The 12,919-nt window shown below is 35.1% G+C and overlaps 3 protein-coding genes across 4 annotated transcripts; 2 read left to right on the top strand and 1 right to left on the bottom strand.

Annotated features, from left to right (window-relative positions):
- Window positions 1–940: 940 nt before the first annotated feature.
- Window positions 941–2,202, top strand: LOC145619045 (CCG-binding protein 1-like). Its single transcript, XM_081673641.1, has 3 exons — window positions 941–1,236; window positions 1,324–1,397; window positions 1,714–2,202. Exons 1-3 carry the CDS (start codon window positions 999–1,001, stop codon window positions 2,038–2,040), a joined length of 639 nt encoding a protein of 212 aa, XP_081529767.1. The 5' UTR covers window positions 941–998; the 3' UTR covers window positions 2,041–2,202.
- Window positions 2,203–2,441: 239 nt separating this feature from the next.
- On the bottom strand, window positions 2,442–7,484 carry LOC145619046 (TATA-box-binding protein-like). Of its 2 annotated transcripts, none has more exons than XM_081673642.1 (10): window positions 7,286–7,484; window positions 6,448–6,590; window positions 5,155–5,242; window positions 4,985–5,056; window positions 4,562–4,612; window positions 4,406–4,450; window positions 4,180–4,272; window positions 3,360–3,461; window positions 3,181–3,254; window positions 2,442–2,758 (listed from the first exon to the last, which is right to left on the bottom strand). In XM_081673642.1, coding segments are annotated over exons 2-10 (603 nt in total). In that variant the 5' UTR covers window positions 6,525–6,590; window positions 7,286–7,484; the 3' UTR covers window positions 2,442–2,757. The 2 variants fall into 2 exon arrangements, with proteins under 2 accessions (XP_081529768.1, XP_081529769.1); XM_081673643.1 differs by having other exon boundaries at window positions 6,448–6,587; window positions 7,329–7,484.
- A 2,057-nt stretch (window positions 7,485–9,541) lies between these two features.
- Window positions 9,542–11,713, top strand: LOC145621462 (leucine-rich repeat extensin-like protein 7). Its single transcript, XM_081676191.1, has 2 exons — window positions 9,542–10,992; window positions 11,251–11,713. The coding sequence occupies exons 1-2, from the start codon at window positions 9,542–9,544 to the stop codon at window positions 11,711–11,713; spliced, it is 1,914 nt and encodes a 637-aa protein (XP_081532317.1).
- Window positions 11,714–12,919: the final 1,206 nt, after the last annotated feature.

The following is a 12,919-nucleotide window of genomic DNA, read 5'->3' as shown; positions in this document are numbered from 1 at the left end:
AAATAAGTTTTAATTTACATTGTTGTTTTTGTGTGGTCAGGGCTACTCAATCGGTCAAGGATTACTTATTATGAGGTTACTTATACATTTAGCGCGTTTTTTTTGTGTGAGAGTAACCCCTGACCGATCGAGTAACCCGAGCCACATACAAATATTTGTGTTTAAATCAATACTATAATTTGTAAATCAATATGTGTAAGTGCTGATATTAAATAACATAGTATAGCCTATTTTTTTACTAGTACTGATCTCCATACATATACAGGGTTAACTTCCTTGGAAAATTGTAAGTTCCTATTGTTTTATTGATACATACTCCTTGAGTCTCCATACAACTATACATTGTTGGTATAAAGCCTAATTAGTTGGACTATGTAACCTCATGTCTCATAAGTCCTAATAAATCAATTCATCTCGAAGCTATGAAAATAACACCTATTGTAATTAGTTAGACCTAGTAACCTTATGTCTCATAAGTCACTAAGTCCTAATAAATCAATCCGACTCCGACTCCGACTCGAACTTATATGAACCCAAAAACTCAAATTCAAAAACGCAAAGCCATGCACCAAACGCAAACATGTTACTCAAATACTCGAAGATTGAGACGGCGGCCCCTAGAATTGGAATATTGCGACCAAGTTGGTCCCATGTTAACAACCTACATCATTCTCTATAAAACCACCATTGAATGTCATTTATCAACCCCTCATCCATTTTATACGGTCAAGATCTCATCTTTACCTTAATTTTCTACATCATTTAACATATAATTGGTCTGTCACCAAAGTAATCCCAAACCGACAGTACCTCTAACCTTCTTAAAAATATCAAAATAAATATCCCTTCATCTTATCCAAAAACAAACCCCCTGCACTTTTTATTCAATCAATTACAACTATTTATATCTTTAGATCTATCCTTTTACAACAAATACCCAACTCAAAATTTATTTAAAACATTAGAAATAATTCATATTATTTTTTGTTTTTATAAAAATGATTAGTGGGTGTATGGCAATATCTGCATCTAATTGTTGTTCATCAACTTTATTATTAGAATCAAAAAATTATTTTTCATGTTGTAATAATTCAAAGAGATTTAGTTCAATCATAAATTGCAATGCGAAAAATCATGATTATAAGGTGCCAAAGTTGGAGCCTTTTAGCAGAAGCAAATTTGAGAGAGCTGTAAAAGATCCTCCTTTGATTCAGAAATCTGAGTCTCAAATTGCTGGTAATTTTTTCTTCTTTCTTTTGAATTTGGTTAATTTACACAACTAATGCTTTTCTAATATTAATGGGTTTTATGTTTTTGATGCAGATTATTGCTCAGTACTTGAAGGTGAAGATTCTTACAGCTGTTGGCAAGCTTATTTCGAGCTTAAAGAATTGGAGGTAAAGATTGTTCCTTATATACTCGTTTTATCCGGAATTAATTGTCACATCGGCTTACTACCATATGAGTAATTGTTATCATATATTCCAAACATCCTAAGAAAGTATACTGAACATGTAATTAGTTCTATCTTCCATCTAGACTTAATAACTATATGCTTATATCTTCCTGTATAGTGTATATCATGAGAAGTTGTGAATTTGTGACCATTTATTTCGGACATCCTAAAAAAGTACTTCGTATACGCCACAAATACTTTAAGAAGGTATGTAAAATGTTCTAATTAGGATTTATGTTATTGACGAAACTTTACAGAAAGAGTCTACAAAAGAAGAGGTGGAGAGGCTAATAATCGAAGCAGGTGGAGTGAAATCGTTAATAGGGTGTCTCCATGGAGTGGCAGCCATTCACAAAGCACACAAGGAGACATCTAATGATCAAACAAGCGACGAAAAGAAGGCGAAAAGTGAAGGTGAACGTAAGATACATGTACATGTACCAGATGGATTGCCTAGGACTGCTGAGGAAATTGAAGAAGACGAGAAATCAATGATGCCTGATTCCTCTTTTACTAGGATGTTAAGGCATAGAGGCAAACACCCTGCTTGGTACTCTCCTGTTCCGGACCATGAAACTGATTGAAGGACTCGAAACTGAGATTAAGGGCGTAATTAGTGCTCGTTGTGTGCTTAAATAAGTATCAATTGCTGTTTTATGGTTTAAGTTTTGAGATTAGTGGCATATTTCTTTTGTAGGATCTGTAGTATATTGTTATTTCTAATTAACCGTTTGAGTTTTCTTGTATATATATGAAAATCAACTTAATTTGGTGTAAACATAAATTTGCTTGTTTACTCTAGTTAAGTTAGTTTGTTATACCTCACTTTCTGGAGTTTGTATAATTCACACAATAACAAGCAACTTCCACAAATTTAGACATCAGGACTACATAATGAAGAGAAAGCCAACTCAAGTTTTACAATAGCACATCTGGATCAAACGCATTTGAATCTTAATTTAGACAGTTCACACAAAGCCAAAGGTGAAAAAGAGAACGAAGCAATCCGCAACCATCTAAAAGAGTTTGATCCAAAATTTATGTAATTCTCATTATCGGTTACTGTTTTGACACTAGAGTTTGTGAAGCTTGTACCATCTAGGGGAAGGGGGGAAATGGAAAAAAAAAAAAAAAATGTTTGTTTTAGCGACACCCACAGCCACGCATATCACAAGTCATCATTGAATCCAGCAGAAGCAGGCACCAAGATCTCCTTTCATCTATTTACAATTAAGTTGATGAAGCATTGAAAAGTCCTAGAATAGATGTTGCTCAGCAACTCCCTTGATTTGAGATAATCATCTGTCGTGACAAACCAGCAAGTTGTAAGTGGAAAATGGACGAATAAGCCTTATAGATGTTACAAGCTAAATACACACTCCCTCGTTCCTCATTGACACACCAAAAATGTAATTCCATATTTAATACAAGTCAAGTTTGTAGGTTAAACTTCGATTGTCTCTGTATTTTCTCTTATGACATCTTAAATAACTACTACCAAAAGATACTACTTAGTAAATTTGCATAGATGTAAAACCTCACAATGGATGGTGATATTCTAACTTGTTTCTACAGAAATGACCTAAAATCAAATAAGCCCTGAGGGACACATGAAGTATATGTGTCAGATATTATTCCCATGGCCTACAATTGACTGGCAGGTAACGAAATTCAACAAAATGCAAACACCTGCAGTAACATAAAACACAAGCAGTTGTCCATACCATTGCTGGCTTTTCCTAAACTCGGTAAGCACTGGATATATGTTCTCAAATGCGGTATAAGTCTCTTCTCTCACCTGCAAATCAAAAGACAACCAATTATCTCAAAATACATTTCTTCTAAGTTTATATAGGGCTGGGGGTAGAGTAAAGGTCTGAGCTTACAGGGTGACCAATCTTACCTTAGCTCCTGTGAGAACAATTTTCCCAGACACAAATATAAGCAACACAATCTTGGGTTGCTTCATTCGGTAAATCAAGCCAGGAAATAGTTCTGGTTCATACTACACAAACAAAAAGAGCAACCATCACTACTGCATTCTTACCATTATAAAATCAGCAACAATAATTACAAAAGGCTCAAGTACCATGAATAAAAATGTGAATGCATGAAATAAAATACTCAATACTTCCATCAAATCCAGACCAAGCCACCCAAGAGACAGAAGCAGTAAAGAGCATCAAGATTACTCATGTGAACATCAACCTGCTCTAAGGGAACTCTATTCTAACAGCAGCGGCAGGGGCAGGGGCAGGGGCAGGGGCAGGGGCGGGGGCAGGTTTCAAAATTAATCATGAAGGGCATGAAATCATAGGTGGCAATCATGACACTCATATTCTCATGTAGAAATTTTTTTTTCAGCCAGCCAGAATGATACTATTCACTAAACACTTCAAAATATGCACAGCACCAAACATTCAGCAACACAATAAAGTTCAAAGAAAACAGAAGATCCATCAAATTATCCTAAAGGGATTAAAATATCTTGATACTTGAAACTGTTGTCTGAAAGCAAAAAGAAACAATAGTCAAACTAGTAGCTAAGGTCAAAAAATTCCATGTCAACCTTTCTAAGATGACCATAGTTGTTGATTGATTGCAGCCAAGATAGGGAGAAAAAGACATGTCATGGCAACAAGCACACACTAAAAAAGTAAATAGCATTCACAGAATCAAAAGGGAGAAAAGGAGCTGGAGAAAGATAGGCTACAAATACTTACACTAGAGAAAGCACCATGAGAATATGCAAGCCCCTCCAGTCTGATAGGAAATTTAACATCACATGATCCAACAATATTTTGGATCTTGAAATCCTGCAAAAGTAGTAGTTGTTGAATTTCTTATCATCTAATATGAGACTTGGTAAATGGAGCCATAAACAATCAATTCAATATTAGATAAATTAAAAGAAAGGAAAATGACAAAGAAAAGACAGGAGAATAATACCTTAAATTTTGCTGGAAATCCAAGCTTCTGAATGATTCTAGCATACTGAAAGAGCGAACATCACAAGAAAGAGAAATTTACATTAGAAAAACAAAAAACTGAATTCCCCATACACACAAATAACAAAAGCAAAAACTTCAACTGCATAAAACTAACCTTGCGAGCTGCCAGCTTTGACTGAGTCTCACTCTTAGCTCCAGTACAAACCTATGTTGATAAAGTGACCACCAGGCAATCAGAAAGCATTCAGCACCAATTGAACACTAATCATACTTAACAAAATTTGAGCAATATAACAGACTGAGAAGTTGATTGGGTTTGTTTTGGCAATCATTTTCTATCTAAATTTCCAGACCTTTAAATGCATATTGTTGCTGGTACTTAAACCTAAAACTTGGGTGTCAAAGCTTTATGCTTACTATAACATTTCCAAAAAGAAATGCCTAATATTTATGATGTAGTGCCACATTGCTGCTATTCTTTGTCTAGCTATTATGCTTTTTTAGTTCCCTATAAGAAATTTGCCAACCTTAAACGATAAAGCTCTTTCAGCAAGCATTTACAGAGGTTCAAACTCACCATTTTGCCAGAAGCAAAGATTAAAGCAGTTGTCTTTGGTTCCCTTATCCTCATAATCACTGCAGCAAAACGCTAAACAGAACAGAAAGTACAAATTTAAGTATTTCAGGCACTAACAAGCAGAAGGCAAACTGTATGAAGAAAATGCCAACTTTATGGCAATTGTATACCTTTGGGTTATACTCTGCATTACGAGCTTGCAGTGCAATCGCTTTAAGTTCTAGCTTGCAGTCCAAATTGACAGTTGAGACAATGTTCCTATGACCAGAAACAAGCCATAGAGAAAACACCATTCACATTAAATACCATTCAGATTAAAAACACATCAAGGAGATGCTAACTTTAGGTAAGAAGCACATCATACAGGTAGAAAAATATAGATGAATCATGAATTTTCTGCTGCATGCCAGCTTTTTAACCATCCTTGCTTTAAGTAGGAGAGAGGGTGGGGAAGGGGGAGGAGAAGGCAATCTTGGTATAGAGAAAAGGTCCAGTTAGGCTACAATCACATAATGGCCAAACTATCTTAATTTTTTAAATGAAATTTGCTAAAGTTTAGAAAAACAGTGGATAACAGGAAGACATTTATAAGGCTACAGTTACACAACAAACTCACTGATTCATCATCTTAGAAAAAAAAATTAGTAAGGAAAAACAACACCAATGTCGTCTTGATTGACAACTCTAATAATCCACATAGAACCCCAAGACCCGTTTGGTAAAATCAAAACTTAAATAAACTAACAAAAGAGAGTTGCCACTAAAGGGCAGAACAAAATACTTACACAAATACTTTGCCAAGTAGAATAAAAGAATTAAGAATCTGGTGCAGTAGGCTTTTAAATCGCATTAAAAGTCTGGAAATTCAGATAGAAAATGTTCGCCAAAAGAAACCCAATCATAGTACAAAATAGAGGCCAATGGGATTGTAAGGGTTAACATTATCATCGATATGTCATCCAAAATATAACAACCCTGTGGCACACAGGCAAAACTGGTGAGCAGGACAAAGATTCCATTTTCACAGGCTCCATTACATCCTCAACAAAAGAAGAAATCTACAAAATCTCAAATATATAATCTCCAAAAAGTTGCCTGTCCATTAGACATCCCTATTATTACTGTATACAGGTTTTACAATACCATCAACCATCGCGAACGTTCGTGATATAAATGTACTAAAAAACATTGTGATATGATATTGTGAAAAATAAGTCATTTACAACATTATGCTGAACATTACAAAACGTTTGATGATCACTTCAAACAAGTACATCAGAAACATTCCCTCTTTACATTGCTGGGGTACATGATCACAATTTTCAACACCATCCCGCAATAGCCAATCTCGAAAGAGAACACAACAACTCAACAAAATTGCAGCATCTCTGAAAGATTACTACCATAACAACATTTTGAGGTTTCAAAACAAACCATTGCTCAATAAGCTCATAGAGACTTACTGAAGAGTTGGAACGATCCCAGATGGGTGCCTCAACAAATCGACTGGTTGGCTACCTTCCAAGCCTTGTTCTGCCATTAATACTTTTGTTCGCACTCTCTTCTCTTTCGTCCAAATCACACTAAAATCTTCTAGCACAAGCTGTCAAATTGGAAAACAAAATTAACATTAAAAAAACATAATATTTGGCAGAATCAAAGTCCTACCAATCCACCAATATCCAAATAAAGGTGCAAAAATTAACACAAACCAATCATCAATTGACATAAATTTAACACCAAATTACAATATAAATTATGGCAGAATATATTCTACGACCCATCAAACATAATCAACAATATCTTATCTTTATTGTCGGGATAAATGTAGCTTATGTAGGAGAAAGGGAATATTATTTACAACCCAGAATTATTTTCTTGCAAAATTACAAAATCCCAGATTAATTCCAAAAAAAGTCATGATAATTCCTAATCCATAAGATTTTTCCGGTGAAATTTGCAGGTGGGTATTTATCGGTACAGGTGTAACAATTGAAGAACTTTTAGAGAGAGAAAGAAAACCCTAATCCCCAAATTGAATCAAAGCAAACAAGAATTCGCCAATCAACAAAACTCAAACAATTCATCACGAAAACAACTGCGTCAGCATCCTCAACCATCGATTAAAATCATCATTAACGAAGCAAGATCCAAAAATCAACGAAATCAACCTCAATAACGTTTTAAAAAAAACAACCCAGATTCCAAATTCATCATCTTATCAACAACAAAGTACAGCAATCACACAAAACCCATATAAGATCCAACAAATTCAGCAAAGAAGAAGCACAAATCTATCTGATTAAAAAGAAATTTCAAAAATTAGGGTTTATAAATTAAGTACTTTATATCAAACGGTAGAGAAATCTAGCGCCAAGAATTTGAAATTGGGTGTGTTTTATATGTAAAATTGTAACGAATTTGAAGAAATTGAGTCTCTTATATGTGAGGAGAGAGAAAGAGAATTCGAAGATATATGAGAGAGAGAAGGGTGTTTGTTGCGAACGAGAGGTAAGAAAGATCTAGAGATATATAGAGGCGATGAGGTATATATATTGGTGGTGACATCGATGTATTTTTGACTATTTTACCCTTGAGGGTGATGTTAAGGTCAACGTTTTGATGAGGGCATTTTTGTCATTTGGAATTTTAGGGGTATGAGTATATATATGTACGCGGTGAAGTGTAGGATGGATTTTTGTGATGTGAGGTTGGCACAAGCGGGAGTTTATGCTTTTTTGGTGAAATTTTTTGAGTTTTTTCCCTCCAATCTTTGTGGGTTCATGGGTTATCCTAATTTGTTGGTTGGGCGGGTTAAGTCGGATCAAATCGGTCCGCTCACTCTAGTAATTGAGAGATTTAGTAACTTCTGTAAGCATTTTTATTTTAATTGTTCTAACAAGATACGAGGGAATACATAATCAATTATCATTATGCATTTAGATTAGGGAAAATGACCTCATATAATGTAAGTTATGTGATCTTCAGTTGTTCATAACCATTTCCATTAACTTGGACAATGAGAGCATAATGGCATTAAGTTGTTTACTTTCTAAACCAATCCACATGATTGGTCGTTGACATTTAATCTTATGCAAGTATAATTCATTATTTTGTTCGTGTATGATTTAGGGTGATAATGTAACTCATGTTATGACCAAACACTTACAAATTTATACTACTAGTGGGGTTGAGAGATTCTGATTAATCGAGCAATGTCATATTCGTTTGAATTTCCTAGAATTACAAAAGAAGATTATGAGAATTGGGCAATTTACCTTACATTTGTGATTAATTTGATCAGTCTTCTAATTAATGAGAACTAAGTTAATTTAGCATGAAGAAACACACATACTCCAAACCCCTTTTAAGCCTTTGGATTAAGGCGGTCATAATGCCTGAAGTATTTTTGGTTTTCACCGTGTATATAAAAGCAACAAAGACTAAGTTTTCATGATGCACTCGACTCATATACAAGTGGCCTTTCACAAGAATTCACACCAGTGCGTGTAACAAAATTTTTACTTTTGTAGGAAAGAAAGTATCAATTAAGTATCATGCAGAAAGTGTAAATTACATTAATTACTTAATAATAAAATTATTTTAACTACTTGGGTACCTATTTTGATGTGAACAATTTTCTTTCCTACTTACCAAATTTGAATTCGATATACTTAGGTAATTAAATTTTAAGTTTACAATAACTTCATACAAAAGTATTGACAAATGACAAAAGCCTTTAACAACTTTAATACATTGAAATGAAAATTAAATACTAATTGAATTTAGAGGTCCAAATGACTTTTCGTGTACTAATTGAATTTAAAGATCTATCAAAATGTACACATGCAATAGTACTTCATGCAATAGTAATTGAATTTAAAGGAAAAATAGTACTTGATATATTGTGTATATCTTCTTATACATATACTATGAAATATAATTTTATATCAATGAAGGAAATTAGTTAGATAAAAAGATCTAACTTATGTATTTATTCATTTGACTTATATATTTATTCATTTGATAAATCTAATTTAATTATACAATAATACGGGTTTATAAATGGGTAGCCTATAATTAATAAAATAAATAAATACTAATAAAAAATCAAATAGGTTTCTCTAAGAAAAAGACCTCGTGATGAGAAATTAATTATTAATTATAAATGGTCATTTCTTTTCTTCTTTTTTAACCATGAAAAGAAAATGAGATATGTGAGTAAGATTATGTAAATCAACCTAAAATTATTTATTTTTCTAAAAAAATAAAAACTTAATGTGACGATTGTATGAATTTCAACCATAAGATAATATTGAATACTTGAAAAAGGGGATAATAGTTATTTTTAGTAAACATCATTTACCCATTATGAAATTGCAAGAATTCATCCAACATTAGTTATTTGCCTCAAAATTTAAGGAGTATGAGAGAGTTAACATAATTCGCGGCAAGAAAATTGCGTCAATATTGGGTGTCTAAAAAAACCAACCAGTTTTTTCTTCCTCCATATTAACATCATTTAACGTCTAAGGGTACCTTGCCTAATTGCCATCAATGGGGAAGATTTTTCCTTCCTTAGTTCGGCCTTTAGGCTGTTGTTTATCCCTCCTCATCTTATCATCCTTATTGTCTTCTCCCTCATTTGCATTAACAGACGAGGAGGCTGCATTCCTCACTCGTCGCCAACACCGCATCCTCACCGAAAATGGGCACGACCTTCCCGATGACTATGACCAAAAAGCAAATGTCCCGTTCACATTCCCAAATCAAAGGCTCCGAAAAGCCTACATTGCTCTCCAAGCATGGAAGTCGGCCATCTACTCAGACCCAAACCACGTTACAAAAAATTGGAATGGTCCGAATGTATGTGACTACAAGGGGGTGTTTTGTTCCCCGGCTCTTGATGACGATAAGGTAACTGTGGTTTCTGGCATTGACCTTAATCATGAGGACATAGCGGGTTATCTCCCCGTAGAGTTAGGCCTCCTTACGGACCTAGCCCTTTTCCACATCAACTCTAACAGGTTTTGTGGGATTATTCCAAAGAGCTTCTCAAAACTCCAACTTCTATTCGAGCTTGATGTAAGTAATAACCGTTTTGTAGGAGTTTTCCCGGAGGTTGTGCTTGAATTAAAGACACTCAAGTATCTTGATCTTCGATTCAATAACTTTGAGGGTTGTTTACCTCCAGAGGTCTTTAATAGGCCTTTTGACGCATTGTTGCTCAACGATAATAGGTTTAGGTGTGCCATTCCAGAGACCATTGGTAACTCAACAGTCTCTCTTATGGTATTAGCAAACAACAAGTTTACTGGATGTATCCCCAAAACTATAGGTAACATGGCAGGTAAGTTGAATCAAATTATTTTCAGAGGAAATAAATTAAGTGGTTGCATGCCAGCTGAGATTGGGTTGCTTCATAATGTGTCCGTTCTAGATTTATCTAAGAATGAGCTTGTTGGTCCTATTCCAACGTGTTTCTCGAGCCTTGCAAGTTTGGAATCTTTTGACTTGTCGAGCAATAAATTTACTGGATTTGTTGCTGATGATATTTGCAAGCTGCCCCTATTGGAACAATTTTTGTTTTCTAGCAACTATTTTAAAGGTGAGGGTAAGAGTTGTGACCCATCTCTAAGAAGGAATGTTGATTTCGAAGACAAGAAGAATTGTTTGCCTAGTAGGCCTAATCAAAGATCCCCAAAAGAATGTTTCCAAATGGTGTCAAACACAGTTGATTGTGCTAAGTTTAATTGTGGTGGGCAACCTTCTAAGCCTACCCCAGGTAAAGGCAGCGGTGGAGGTCATGGAGGAGAACAACCGAAGCCTCCTACACCCGAGCATAATGATCATCATGAAGATCATCCCAAAGCACCAACACCAGCTCCAGAAGGTGATGGTCACAAAAGATCACCAGTTAGACCATCTACACCACCAGAACCATCTGAACAAACACCAATGGCACCCGCTCCAGCACCAGATGATCATAAAAGATCGCCTGTTCGACCATCGACACCTACACCTACACCTACACCTACACCAGAAGTGTCTCCACCCCCTACCCCAGTGTACTCACCACCAACACCAGTACATCTACCTCCATCGCCGGTATACTCACCACCTCCACCACTTGTCTATTCCCCTCCACCGCCTGTTTACTCACCACCTCCAACACCAGTACATTCCCCTCCACCGCCAGTTTTCTCACCACCCCCACCACCTGTTCACTCGCCTCCACCACCGGTACACTCACCTCCACCACCCACACCATCTCCTCCCCCACCGTCACCCGTTTATCCACCACCACCAGTTCATTCTCCACCACCACCTACACCATCTCCTCCACCACCATCACCGGTTTATCCACCACCACCAGTTCCATCTCCACCACCACCAGTACATTCACCCCCACCTCCTGTTCACTCACCTCCTCCACCAGTCCACTCACCTCCTCCACCGTCTCCAATTTACTCTCCCCCACCACCACCAGTAAAATCACCACCTCCCCCACCGGCTCCAAAACCATCACCTCCCCCACCCGTTTTCTCACCTCCACCCCCACCACCCGTTTTCTCTCCTCCACCACCTATTCGATCGCCTCCTCCACCTGTACACTCCCCACCTCCTCCAACTCTATCTCCGCCTCCACCTTATCCTGAAGTTAGCCTTCCACCAAACATAGGCTTCCAATACTCATCACCTCCACCACCCATGTTCCCAGGGTATTAATCAATTAGTGTTCATTACAGCTAATTAAGAAAGTTTTTTCATCAGATTTATTAAAGTTATACCCACTCATTTTCTTGTATTATTAATAGAAAAAAAGGAAGAAAAGAAGAAGATGATGATGTTCATTGAGCAAAATACTTGTACTACTAATGTTTATGTAGTTAATACTTTGTATTGCCAATTATTTTTAACTACATTTTAATACTGATGTCTATTTTGTAAACATATATTTACTCATGTTTGAGTAATTAATAGAGTATATAAATAGGTGCCAAGTGAAAAATACTTCTTTCATACAATCCATACAATTTTTTACAACATTGTAATAAGAGAACATGCATTTATTTCTTTATAATATGTACAAATTTATTTACTTGGGTTTGTTGGAGGAAACTGTTGCTAAATAAGTAATGCTAAACAATATCTGTATATACGGTGAGTTTATGAAAAAGTTAAGTAGTAAATAATCACAAGCAAGCATAAATTAAGTATTATATACAGTACAAAAAATGGATTCGAGTTTCAATAAATGGTGGTTTATTTACTTGTACGAGTAATTGTTAAAAAAGTTGATCAATGGCTAGCCAAACACAAAATGATCATAAAATCAAGTCTAAGAACAACCGATATAACTCAAAAACGAAAATCATCTTGAACAAAACCAAATGTTGTAACTTGTAAGAGCTTAAATATAAGTAAATAATGAAGTTATATAATTTCTATACATAAATAGTACGGAGTACTTCATAAGTCCGTAGTCCATACATATACATTAAACCTTAAAATTGTATCATCACTTGAAATGTGTAAAAAATGATTTTTGATCGGCGCAAGATTTATATGTCATGAAATATCATTTATTAGAATCAAAGTATAATATCCTCCAAACTGAAAAAGTTTTGGGCAAATGATTTGAATAATATACCAATTTTGACATTTTAATCTTGATCGATATATTACTAATAAAATTTGAACACTTACCTCTTAATTTACTAATCGAAACAAATCCACATAATTAAATACATTTATATTATTATTAACTTTTCAATACCAACACATTCTTATTTCATATTCTCATTAACAATCATGCCAATTCTAATACAATACCAAGACATTACTCATATACTTCAATTCTAATTCAATTAGCTACTGATGCAATTGACACAGGTTGCAACAAAATCTATCATAATAACAACAAAATCTATT

Source organism: Chenopodium album, chromosome 27 (assembly GCF_948465745.1).
Source record: "Chenopodium album chromosome 27, dcCheAlbu1.1, whole genome shotgun sequence".
In the NCBI taxonomy this organism is placed as follows: Eukaryota; Viridiplantae; Streptophyta; class Magnoliopsida; order Caryophyllales; family Amaranthaceae; genus Chenopodium; species Chenopodium album.
The sequence above is the reverse complement of the archived record's forward strand: the minus strand, read 5'-3'. Positions and strand labels throughout refer to the sequence as shown.

Excerpts from the sequence above, each read along its gene's own strand:
- LOC145619045 (XM_081673641.1), top strand. The coding sequence starts at position 999 with ATGATTAGTGGGTGTATGGCAATATCTGCATCTAATTGTTGTTCATCA. Across the intron at positions 1,237-1,323 it reads ATCTGAGTCTCAAATTGCTG|ATTATTGCTCAGTACTTGAA; the intron begins GTAATTTTTTCT and ends TTTTTGATGCAG. Across the intron at positions 1,398-1,713 it reads TCGAGCTTAAAGAATTGGAG|AAAGAGTCTACAAAAGAAGA; the intron begins GTAAAGATTGTT and ends GAAACTTTACAG.
- LOC145619046 (XM_081673642.1), bottom strand. The coding sequence starts at position 6,524 with ATGGCAGAACAAGGCTTGGAAGGTAGCCAACCAGTCGATTTGTTGAGG. Across the intron at positions 4,451-4,561 it reads CAAAGCTGGCAGCTCGCAAG|TATGCTAGAATCATTCAGAA; the intron begins GTTAGTTTTATG and ends TCGCTCTTTCAG. Across the intron at positions 3,462-4,179 it reads CTCATGGTGCTTTCTCTAGT|TATGAACCAGAACTATTTCC; the intron begins GTAAGTATTTGT and ends TTGTTTGTGTAG.
- LOC145621462 (XM_081676191.1), top strand. The coding sequence starts at position 9,542 with ATGGGGAAGATTTTTCCTTCCTTAGTTCGGCCTTTAGGCTGTTGTTTA. Across the intron at positions 10,993-11,250 it reads AAAAGATCGCCTGTTCGACC|ACCATCTCCTCCCCCACCGT; the intron begins ATCGACACCTAC and ends TCCACCACCCAC.